General features: G+C 38.2%; 1 protein-coding gene across 1 annotated transcript in view; it reads left to right on the top strand.

Moving 5' to 3' along the window:
* The window catches only part of cacna2d1a (calcium channel, voltage-dependent, alpha 2/delta subunit 1a), a 149377-nt gene that overhangs the window by 117630 nt on the left and 19077 nt on the right, over positions 1-12670 (top strand). The window contains exons 23-31 of the mRNA XM_066667263.1: positions 431-491; positions 1628-1728; positions 4544-4625; positions 4824-4889; positions 6894-7000; positions 7644-7709; positions 7871-7938; positions 9426-9473; positions 11342-11413. Of these exons, the coding sequence (XP_066523360.1) occupies positions 431-491; positions 1628-1728; positions 4544-4625; positions 4824-4889; positions 6894-7000; positions 7644-7709; positions 7871-7938; positions 9426-9473; positions 11342-11413 (671 nt within the window). The remainder of the gene's footprint in view (positions 1-430; positions 492-1627; positions 1729-4543; positions 4626-4823; positions 4890-6893; positions 7001-7643; positions 7710-7870; positions 7939-9425; positions 9474-11341; positions 11414-12670) is intronic.

Raw genomic sequence — 12670 nt, 5'->3', positions numbered from 1 at the left:
TTAAATAAATGTGTCCTCCAGTATCATACACTGTGTGATATTATAAGCATGGAAAGTCCCGTGTGTGCGCAGCTAGATGGCTAGCTGCTGATACATTGCTTTGTGAGATTCAGTTCTGCTGGATGTTAAAGTTGGAGAGAAGTTGTGGCGCCTCCAGGCTAGATGTGCTGCCTCAATCCGTCATAATATGTTTCAGCCAGCTCGCAGATAAATAGCGTCCTTGTCCAAAACAGAGCTCTCCCTGGGAAAATGAGTGTGGTTGGATGTTTGTGTTAATGCACTTGATCACGTGACCCTTCAGCACTTGTCTTCACTTCACAGTGTCATATCAGATATGTCTTTAACATTTATAGCAGCAGTAAAGCTCTCTAAGTGTCAGCTGTTTGCTGTATCTTAAACATGATTCTGATTTGTTTCTCTTCCTTTTCAGTCTCTGAAAGTCTACAGGTGGATAAGTTTGAAGAGTATGGATATACTTTCATAGCTCCCAGGTAGGTTACAGAGAGCTACAGAGTGTTAGATGATAAGTGCAAATACATGTGTTTTTACTTCAGAGGATTAAGCAGATTCTAATGTGAGGACTGTGTGAATTCATTTGTTGAAAATGTACAAAATATCTCTTTCACCCTCAGACAGATGTAGTATGTCCTGTGCAGAGCTAAAATAGCATGGAGCAGTATACATGCCATGCTTGTCTAAGCTAATCTGGTGCTGGTACCAATAATCACCCAGCATACCGACATCCATAACACAGCATACTGTTGCATTCACTAGAGTACCCCACGTGACCAAGGATGGAAAAGGGTGGATCAATTCAAAGAGGATCCCAGCATACCTCTGTAGTCCATCTAAAATTGGCTTAGATGTAACTTTACACCTTGTATAGATAAATTGTGTAGATCTGTGAATATGCAATTAGTCACCTTTCTCTTGCTTCATTAAACCTGCTACTTGCCTATAGGTCAAAAGCCCCAACCCACCATTCAACAGGACTTGTTCCTTAGGTTTATGACATGGCTATCTGAATTCTTTCATTTGACACTATCTTTGGAACACTACAGTTTCAAACCAGAAATGGTCAGCCATGGCCTTATTTTGTGAATAACAGGTATTTTAGCACAATATAAACAACACATGCACATGACAACATGACATGACATGATAAAAACTTTTTATTAGAGGTTTTTATTAGAGGTGGATTTTAAAAACCATGTTGTCCTCACTAACGAATCAGTGCCGAGAATGCTCCAGTATTCCGTTTTTGCTTTTAAGTCTGTGTTTTTCTGTCAGAACTAGCAAAACATATTTGTTGTACAAAGTTTGCAGGTTTGAAATGGATCTACAAGGTTAATGTAATTAACTTGTAGTAAACAGTAGGATTATTCAAACTGTCTGTTGTTTCACACTCAAAATCCATCGGAAATGTCTGAATATCTGTGTGGTATGAGGCAAGTGTGTAATGATCAATGCCTGCAGTTTGCATAATGCTAACTGGTGTAACACAAGCTTTTGTTGCTTGTTGGCTACATTTTCTGATGGACTGAATATCCTACATATTTTGACGAGTGTAGATTTGATTTTCCGCTAAACCATTCCCTGAGAGATTCTCCTGTGTTATGTCTCATAGAGAGTATTGTAAGGACCTGAAACCACAGAATAGCAACAACACAGAGTTCCTGATCGAGTTCAACGAGTACATTGACCGGAAGACGCCCAACCATCCGCTGTGTAAGTGCTGGACATATGGCTGTCTGTCTTTCCTGGGTTTATGTTTCACCAGTTTGAGAGCAGAGAAACTGTACTGTGTAAAGCTTTTTTTTGTTTGAAAAACAGCATATAGACAGCTTCTTGTAAAACAAATTCAGGCGCACTAACTTTACAAGTTATTATATATAGAATAAAGCCTGTTAATTAGCCTGCTAGTTGTTTCTAAGTTAGATTCTCAATCTGTCTGATGTTTAAACATCAAGATTTTTTTTGTCCTAGTGTGGTCTTAGGAGTTCATCAAAGGTAATAGCAGAGGAAAGCAGGATATGTCTGGTGGGCATGATCATGCATATTTATAAATACAGGTTGTCTCAAAAGTAAGGATACACCCATAGTTTAGACACAAGCTGTGGGGGCAGGGAGAAACATGGCTCCCACTACTTGTGCCTAAAATTGGATCCCCATCATTTATATGAGTGTTTTCCTTAATCTTCTGTTTCATTAAATTTAATGACCAACTCTTAAGAGATGCTTTTATTAATTTCTTGGTACTTCCTTAGCTACACAAGTCCACCTTTAGGCTTGCTTTAATACTCCCCTCACAGCTCTGGGCTGCTGGTCAGACTCTCAAATAATGACCATCAATTGGAACCACTACTGTTGAGACTGACAAAGAATAAGTCACGGTGCCACTCCAGCAGCACTCTAACCTCCTCAACCCATTTCCCCAGAGGAATAAGCTCACATTTACCCTGACTGATTAAATAAAGCTTTTGTTTGAGCCTGCCAAGTGAGCACGTCTCTTGAGGTCCATTAATACGCATGCATATTTCAGTCAATATCGAATGATATTTATTGCCCTCTGGTTGGCTGTTGTGGGCTTGGGTTCTGCCCCCATCTTCTATATAGAAGCCTTTGATCTTAACACTGGAGGTGCGGTGATCACTCACTTCAGTGCACGTGTTAGGCGTGTGGGGGGGCTGGCCTTGTGGCTGCACACCCACCCAGCAACCTCCAATTACCCTGTGTTAGTGAAAGAAAGCAGGACATGCCAGAGAGGGAGAGAAAGACAGAGTGAACCAAAGGACATGATGGAAACTTGGTGGGGGCACACTAAGTAGGGTTAACCCATTCAAAATATAGCGCAATGAAAGGAGCAGTTGGGCAAACTGATTGTTATTTCAGACATCCTAACATCCCCGGAGTTTCTTTAGTGTACATGTATGTTGTTGTGTGTGCCTTCAGTGTTACTTACCATCACTTCAAACCCATCTTTAATCATTTATGGGTGTTTCTGAGTGTCTTGTGTACTTATGGGTGTTATTATGTGGATCGTCATTTCAGCACCGTCTTTATTCACTTATGACTCTTTTCATATGTAAAATAATGCTCAATTTATTATTCTACAGAGTAATCCATAATCACAAGGCTGAAAACTGTTTGTCCAAAGGGGGGGAAAAAAAATCTCAATTTAAACCATTCACATTTGTAAAGATTTGTCATGGAGGCCCCTGTAATTGTTGTATATGATCTTGGTATTATAAAGGCGGGCTACGGTCAGATCTCTCGAGTTAAACTGAATTCCTGGGCTGCCTTCAATAAGACCCTAATGAAAAGCACACAGTATCAGGAGGGCGGGCGGCAGAGTGTTACACCAGCTGCCCTCTCTGAAGTGTGTGTGGTGTGTGTCATAAAGGAGTTACCCCAGCCTGCGCATTAATGAACTGCAGCGCGACATTTTTAAAGCATTCAAAGGAGGCTGAGCACCCCCCCCAAAAAAAAAAAAAAACAACGCCGCTCCTTTGATGGCTTGTTGCAGTTATACGCAGCCATGCAATACAGACATGTTCCATGTCGCTGGGAATTAATCTGCACATTACTTTTTCCTTGCACTGTTTCTCGCCTCTTTTTTTTTATGAACTCTTACTCCTCACTGACTTCTGCAATAACTGCTTCAGAGGTCAGGATCTAGGGTCTGTTCCCTATTGTAGGAACCAAACAGACATTTACACATGGTACATAAAGATCAAAATCAAGTAAGTTTTGTCATCAGGACCACATACCCACAACAATTCCAGGGTTTACTGGACTATATGAGTCACCAAGACAAATACAACACATAGCATATATTCCTTTAATTGTCCTACAATTTTAACTGACCGCTATGTAGCCAATCTCTAGCTAATGAATCAGTGTTGTTCATTTATGATCACAGACATTTTAATTCAGTTTTTTCCCCCTCATTTTTTCCACCCACTAGTTAGCTCTCCACCCACATAGAATAGTTAATTCCTTCTCCAAGACATGTCAACTTTCGTTACTTCTTGTTTAACTGCTGGTAACACATTCTCACATCTCAGCACACTTGAGCCCCTTTCACACACACAAGGTAACCCAGAATTTTTCCGGATTTAACCCAGAGGAGCTGGATGAATGAAAGCATCCATAATATTGATACCAAATATTACCTGGGGATTATCATGCTAAGTCTAGGTAACCTTGCAGTGAGAATAAGTGACTAGAGCCAGCAATGTTCTGGAGGAGCAGGCCGTTCCTGACAGGTCATTGCACTAATGAGGATGAGGGAGAGCCATCTCATTCATCCAGAGGCTAATTATGATCTGTTGGATTCTCAGCTGTGGTATCACAAGGGATGTGAAACAAACCAGTGAAATTTAGGACAAAAAAGGATGGATATGTGCTAAAATTAGCTTCAGATGTATGCTTCTTCTTGGGACACATAAGGAAAGGCTTAGATGATGGCTAGCTCTGTCAAAATTCAACAGTGTACACCGCATTTAAACATTTTTTACAGTTCCTATTTATCCATGCTTAGGTAATGTGGATCTGGTTAATCGGTTATTACTGGATGCTGGTGTTACTTCTGAATTAGTGAAACACTGGAGTCTACAGAAACTGTGAGTTATGCTATTGCACATGTATTTAAAATGATGTGAAATATATCTGGTATAAATCCTCTCATAAGTGATTTTATGGGCTCTCTTTATGTACACATTGTTAATTAATTATATTATGGCTGTTAACTGTACCTCACTCGTCTTTGCTTGCTGAGTGTTAATCATATCATAATGTGTCTGAATACATATGTCTGGCAGGAATGACAGAGTCAGCGCCCGGTTTGTGGCCACAGAAGGAGGCATTACCAGAGTCTATCCCAAAAGGTATGGCTCTGCTTTAAATAGTTTGGGATTACATCTTTGTCCAGTTGCTTAAACTAGTTGTACAACGCTATACACCACTCTCCTAAAGTTGTAAACACATTCATCAGATCTGTTAAGTTTAAAACACACATCACAAATGTCAGATTCTGAGAATTTAGATTTTTAGCCAGAGTGTAAACATAGTTTATGCGCACACAAACGTGATGGAGTGTTTACTACATCAGAAACAGTGGCGGATGCTGGTCTTTCAAGGAGGGGAAGCTAAATTTTGGCCTACATCATAAAATGTGTCGGTTTTTTATACGTAAATTCTACCCTCCATTCCTTTTCAAGAAAATGATCTGTGACCCTGTCGTACCAACAAGGAGTCTTTTCCAGGGACTTGACTAGTGTCCTCTCAGTGGCCAGCAGAGCTAGGCTGCTTAAACGGCCTTGGCCCATGTGAAGTGTGTCCGCCTGTGAGTGCTTTGTGACGGTGGAGGGGCTCAGCAGCACCTGCTGGACAGAAACTGCGATAGAAGTCAGAAAGAGTGATAGAAGTCAGTCTCCAATAACAAGCAGCTTCAAAAAACCCCACCAGAAATAGAAGCTCGCTAGTCGTTTTTAACAAAGAAAATGCCACTAAGAGGATTAAGAAAGTCTCCAGTTCAACTCAGAACAGAATGAAAATGTAATGCTCCCATGGATCTCTACACCAAAGGATCGCTGATTCGCTCATTTCGCTGTCAATCAAAAAGGGATTCAGCCTCAGACAGATCATCCAATCATCATGCAGAAGCTGAGCGTCTGGGCCAGCCGAGGCCAGCCCACTGCCCCATAGACTCCCAGAGACGCTGAGCATCCGATGGGCGGGACAAAGCCCAGAATTTATCAAATGACTCGTCTCGTTTTGCTGCGCTTTGCTATTGAACTCTGTGGACGCTCAGCATCCACATTGTTTAAAGCACCGTGAAGCTGCGGGAATGATTGAGAGGAAAGCCGTGTCTTTACCAGTAATAAGAAGCTGACTCTGAACAAAAGTTGAGCGCGTTGTAGTGCATATTTATTCAATGACATGTACACCCAACAGTATATATTTGATCACTTATTTTTTTACACTGTAGGGGAAGCTGAGCTTCCCTTGCTGTCTTAGAGCAATCGCCTCTGATATATATATATATATATATATATATATATATATATATATACACAGTACTGTGCAAAAGATTTAGGCACATGCAAAAAATGTTGGAAAGTAAGGATGACTTAAAAAATAATGGAATTAATTTTCTTTTATTACTTGAAAGAAAAAGACAGCAATGTGCAGTAAACCATAATAAACAAAAGAAAATCAGTATTATATGTGATGACCATTTGCTTTTTTATTATTTTTTCTTAAGTATTAGTCCTAGGTACAGTTTATAGAGTTTTATAAAGAAATTAGATGGTAGTTTTACTGAGTGTCTTGGAGAATCTTCCACAGTTCTTTTAAGAAGTTTGTTTTTTTATTGAATGTAACCTGTATTTTAATAAGTTGCTTTCTTTACAGACATACAATTATTTTTTTGTAACATTATTATTATTTTTATTGGGAATATAAATCTAAAATGATTTTGTACTGACTCAACAATGCAGAAATCATAAAATAAATATCTATAACAGAACTTGTACTCAAAAAAAAAGGATGTCTAAAACTTTTGCACAGTACTGCATGTGTTTGTGTGTGTGTATATATATATATATATATATATATATATATATATATATATATATATATATATATATATATATACTTGTATTGTAAATGTAATTGGATCTCAAAGTCCAATTTGTATCCAAAAAAACAGTCTATCAGTGACACTGAGGGCTTTAAAATCTCCAGCAGCACTGCTGTATCTAATCCACTTGTACCAGCACAACACACACTAACACACCACAACACTGAGATTGGTCCACCACCCAAATAATACCTATGGGACTCCTGGTCATTACAGTTTAACATTTGTGTACATGTGAATGTTCTAGCGCTGGTCTAGAATGGACCGAAGAACCAGAGACATATGAGTCCAGTTTCTACAAGAGGACCTTGGATAATGACATTTACATCTTTACTCCTTTACCACCAGAGGCCTGTAAGTTTGTGTTCGTGTGTCACGAAGTGCTACTTAAAACTTTAATTCCTGAAGTTCTCTGCCTTATTGACCCATGCTATTATTAACTGAACATATTTTCCTTCTTACCAATATGTGTGATTTACCAGCTTTATTTGACATCATTTCCACCCACAGTCTCTGTTTGAAGATATCCCAAGCTGCTATTAATTGAAAATTATGTCATTTCTGCCCACAGTCTCTGAAGGCATCATATTCCCCATTGCGAGGAGTATTAATTCCTCAGCATTATGACCTTGTTAATGGCTCTCCATGCAATGTTGGGAAAGAGTTGGCATGGTGATGAAGAACCAAAACTAATCACGAATGTATTGATCAATAGCCCTATTTAAACACTTCAGAATGACTTGGAATTAAATGTCTTTACTTTGACTTCCACTCAATGTTAATGGACTGTAATTTTGCTATTTTGGAGATGCATGTTTTTCTTTGTAAAGTGACCATATACAGATTGTGTACATTGTTAAGTGCAAAAACTGAACTTGCACTGAAATTGCTTATATTTTTGCAATTGTTTACTCTGTAGGATATGTTACATTACATGAGTTTTAACACAGAGAAGTTGTGTCTGAAGTTAAAGGATCTTCTTTCTCTTACTGTTCAGCTGACTCGGTTTTAGTGAGCAAAGCAGTGGAAATTACTCTGAAAAGAAAGAAGCTCAGACCTGCAGGTAAGGCTGATGGATGTGTTAGTGGATGGTCAGGCACTTACATGCTTGTTATATTACTTTACGTTTATGTTCACACTGTGTGAAATGTGAATTAAAAAAAAATTACAAAAGACAACTTACATTGGAAGCTTATAATGGAGGTCTGCTGTTCTTTCTTCTAGTGGTTGGTGTGAAACTGAACATTGATAAATGGATGGAAAGATTCACAAATTCTACGCAGAAGATTAACGTGAGTCAGATTGCTGCTTCTTCCTTATTTATAAGTATCTCATTTTGAAGAGCCTGGATATATCTCAGAAAGACCATCATGCTAACAAAATTTAACTGCTTATGAACAACAGACAAATTCATGCATATGCATTTGGAACCCAAGATACCAGGCCAGGTCAGAAATGAGTGTCCCCAGCCTGGGAAGATCAAGGTGTAAACTCAGGCATCTGAAGCTGGAAGTCCAAGATAGCTAAATTGGTCTCACTCTCTCTGGGTGGGATTATTTGGCCATAATGTCTAACAGTGCTAGCCTGTGTCGTTGTCTGTCTGCTGGCATAGCAGATCTGGAGTTAGCTTTCTCCTCCAAGAATGTTGTGCTGTCCAGTAGTGTAGTGTTGGCAGCAGTTTGAAAAGAAGCAGTATGTGGATCACATTTCTCAGAGGAAGGAAGTGCTAGGCCTCACAATCCCACCTTGGTGGCATTGTGTCTTATTGAGGTGATCCTAGGTAATGTGTGGAATTAACGACTAATTGTGGAGATTGAACTTTTTTCTCTCAAAGAAAGCTTAAGAAATATCTTTAAAAATATGTTTATATATGAGTTTTCTCAATGAATTTGTAAGTGTGGAAGATAGTCACGTGAAGTCACAGAGAAAATCACTTCAGGAGTTGTAAACCTATAGAACTTTTTTTTTCTTCTACAAATACAACTGAACAGTTACTCACACACTCGTATTAAGAATTTTTTCAAGCCATGTACAATATTTGTAAATCAGTGTGTGAATGCAATAAGAGTTACAGAGATGTAAATTATTTTCTTTCAGATACTTTGTTTTTTGGGTTTAATTTTCTTGGATATTTGTCTTGCACAATCACAAGTCAATAACTTTATCTGTGAGCGTATTATACAGTATTATTTGTGCTTGTGTGCTCAATTGGATTTGAGCACATGTGAAAGTATAACTATTAAGTTGTTTTGTGGGAGAGGAAAAAAATACCCTACAGGTTAACAAATCCTAAGTTATTTTCTCTGTGACTTCAAATTTACTGATACACGTGACTATATTATACAACTACAATTTCCACTGTCACAGGTGCTCAGGTGTTTTGCTCCAAATATACCTCCATAAGGAGGGCCCTCAGCTCAGAACTGAAAAGTTTTGGAACGAAGTGCAAGACATGTAACTCAAAACCAAGAAAGTTTTGCATGGAATTACTTTTGTGCCAAATCACACAAAAAATGTATCCAAAACCTATAACTTCAGACAAAATATCCAGCTCTGATGTTTTTGTTCCATATCTTGTGCATTAGCTCTGAGTTCTGGGTGTGCTTTCTGAGTTTTGTGTACGAGCTTCACAAGCTCTGTACGTGTGATCCCTGAGTTTTGCGAATAGTTTTGGTACAACCTTTCACGTGGACTGTTGAGAAAATTATAACTATTTCAGGTATTTTCTTGTGCCACAATCATGTTAATGAGTTCTTGTGCCTTTGTGTTCCCCTGACAGTGTGACCCTGAGAAACGTGAGAACTGTGGCTGTACAAAAGGTGATCAGGTAAGACATTACATATAAGTTTTAACTCAATAAAATTGATATCACAAATAAGTTAAATAGAGCAAAAACTGAAGATTTGCAACCAAAGCCATGTCTGGAATGGCTTCCACCCTGCTAATATATATCCTGCTTGCTACTAGGCTTCATGTCCAGCATCCACTCAAATTCAGATCCATAGGTCATCCCCTTTAAAACATGCCCCTCACTATATATGATGTATCAAGGACCAAAGGGAACTCCCTTGCCTAGTCTTAAATGCGACTTTCACGATTTTAATAAAAGTAAATAAACACTTTTTATAAAATTCTGATGATATTTCATCACCATTTGCTGCTTGCCAGTCTGTTTGTGTGCTCAAAACTGATCAAATGTGTTTATGAAGCCCCATTGTCTGTAAATGGGTAAAAAAAGCCAAAGTGTCTTGGGCCGGAGCATTCTCTCTCAGCTCAAAGGAGAAAAGAGGCATTTTGGATGATTTCACCCAATGAACAGACCCCCAAACATTGGAAGGTATAAACTGAGATGAGGATATAGCTCTATTCCTGCTCCATAAGTGAGTAATATTGAAATATTTTTGCTGTAGATGGAACTGACTTTAATTTGGGATAGCGCAAACTCCTTGAAAGAAATTACAATCCTAAAGTATTATAAAACTAAGCAACTCAATTACCAAAGGACTTTTTTCTGCTCCATCTTAAAAGACGTGGACCTTCTGAACTTAAACAAACAAGAGAACAGTGTTTATCCTAATCGTAGACATTCCCTTTAAACCCTAACACACAGCTTAAAAAGAGTTTCAGCTCAAGGTTCTTGATACATGAGAATCTGAGAAGTCAGCTTTATACTGACAACTACATGAGGACAGTAGCTAATTTTGACTTGGTGATCTTTAGAAAATCTTCTAATTTGCCAACAGTGATTGGATTGATATGCTCGAGAAAGAGGTCCAAAGCACAGCCTATGTTACAGAATGATGTTCTGCATGTTGAGGGCAACTACCCACTTTTGCCAGAGAGGTCTCCAAATCCACAAATTAAAAAAGGGCAGCTTTTGTGAGACAAGATTTCATTCCAAGTTGGGGTTGTAAAATTTAATGTTTCTGCATTGTCACTGTGATTTGAGCATGCGTAGTAGTCACATCATTGGGCATACAATACATCAAGCCCATCATGCCACAGATTTTTAAATACAAAAGGAAAACTCATATGGTTCTCATTTTCCATCAGTAATCTAAAAGAGAATTCTGTCTGATGTAATTCACTTCAATATAAGGACTCTTGCATACACAGAGTTTGTTGATCGTGAGTGACATGTAGTCTCCTCCAATTACAATCATTCTTGCTCAGTCAGGTTTAGCCTGAATTGATAGAAGAATGTTATATGAATTTTTGTGGTGTGGTGAGTAGACAATTGAAATGTGTTGAAATCAGTTAAAGCATTAAGGTTCAAGAAAGGATGCTTCACACTCAAAAAAGTCTTCAGAGTAAAAAGAATATTTTGTCAACTTTATTAATTTTAAATATTTTTTAAATGCACATACACTGCCTCTATAATAAAATATAGTACAGAACTATGTTTGAATTTTATTCAATTTATTGAATAAAATACTACTAAAGATAGAAATGCTGTCCATTGCTGCTATGATGTCACTTCTCCTTTATAGATTGCCCATATTTTCTAGTAACATAGAAAATATTAAAATATAATAAACCTTGTTTTCTCTTCTGAGTAAGTATTTATAATGTTTTTGGTAGATCTGTATGTCTTAGGGTTAAATGCTGGGCACTTATTTAATTTTTAACCATATTTATTTTAGTCCATGATATAGATTCACTATTGTTCTTCTATTTCTCTCTTTGTCTCCACAGAACACTGACTGTGTGCTTCTAGACGATGGAGGATTCTTAGTAATGTCCAATCAGGATAGTTATAACAATCAGGTTGGTTTCTTGCTCATCAAATCAGTGGAAGTCTTTGTTCTGTCAATAACCCACACTGCTCCGACTCCTTTTGCCCCCCTGCAACCACCCTGCTATAGTAGAGTAAATGTTTGTGGTTGGGCTTAGCGAGGGAGGCCTATTGGAAAGGAGTGTGTGTGGGATAAATCATGCAGCAGAGCTAAAGCCATCCTGGCCCTAACCCTCCTCTCAGTGGCCTCTCCAGGGTCTACACTGATCGCTGCCGGCCCTGACCGCCCATTCGTTAGCAGTGTTATTGCTCACAGAGAGGGGTATTGAGCGGAGAGTGCTATATACACACTTAGATTTATGCTTCCTCTGGACATGTAGCCACACACACAGAAAAATATACCCACATATCCACACACACACACACACACACACACACAGACTGTTGTTGACAGGACATTGTTTCTCCTGGACCTGAGTTGGAAGCCTTTTCTCTCTGTGTTCTTAACAGTTACCAGAACAAGGGCAGGCCAAAGGTACTTTATTCCTCACGCTCTCTCACACAAACACACATACAATATCACACCTTTGAGATTTTCTTGGCTCAAATAATGCTTCCATCAAGTTAGTTTATGGTAATGTAGTCAGCTGTGTTAATGAGATTAGTACAGATCCTGTTGACCTCCCCTGAGCCTTATACACTGCTTCAAAATCACTCACAGTGGAATGTCTACATAAATGGTATACAGTATAGTAAATATATATTCAATTATTCAGTTGTAGTCAAGAGAAGTCAAAATTGCTTTTTTTTCTCTTTTTTGTTTTACCAAAATCTTAATACATTCGGAAAAGCATATTGGTATTTAAATTTATCACAGTAATAATTGCATTGCTTCAAACAGTCTAATTTCCATTTAAAGAATTTGAATGCTCTATACAATTTATTTTTTCAATGTAGAAAATTAGTCTTTGTGAGCAATCTGCTCTTTATTGTGTTGATTCCATATGCCTTATACATACAGGATGGGACATTTATATGGATACACCATAATAAAATGGGAATGGTTGGTGATATTAACTTCCTGTTTGTGGCACATTAGTATATGGGAGGAGGGAAACTTTTCAAGATGGGTGGTGACCATGGCGGACATTTTGAAGATCCATTTTGGATCCCATTTTTTAAATGGGAAGAGGGTCGTGTGACAAATCAAACTTATTGAGAAATTCACAAGAAAAACAATGGTCTGCTTGGTTTTAACATAACTTTATTCTTTCATGAGTTATTTACAA

Source organism: Hoplias malabaricus, chromosome 4 (assembly GCF_029633855.1).
Source record: "Hoplias malabaricus isolate fHopMal1 chromosome 4, fHopMal1.hap1, whole genome shotgun sequence".
Lineage (NCBI taxonomy): Eukaryota > Metazoa > Chordata > Actinopteri > Characiformes > Erythrinidae > Hoplias > Hoplias malabaricus.
Note: the sequence above shows the minus strand (reverse complement) of the source record. Positions and strands in the feature narration are given on the sequence as shown.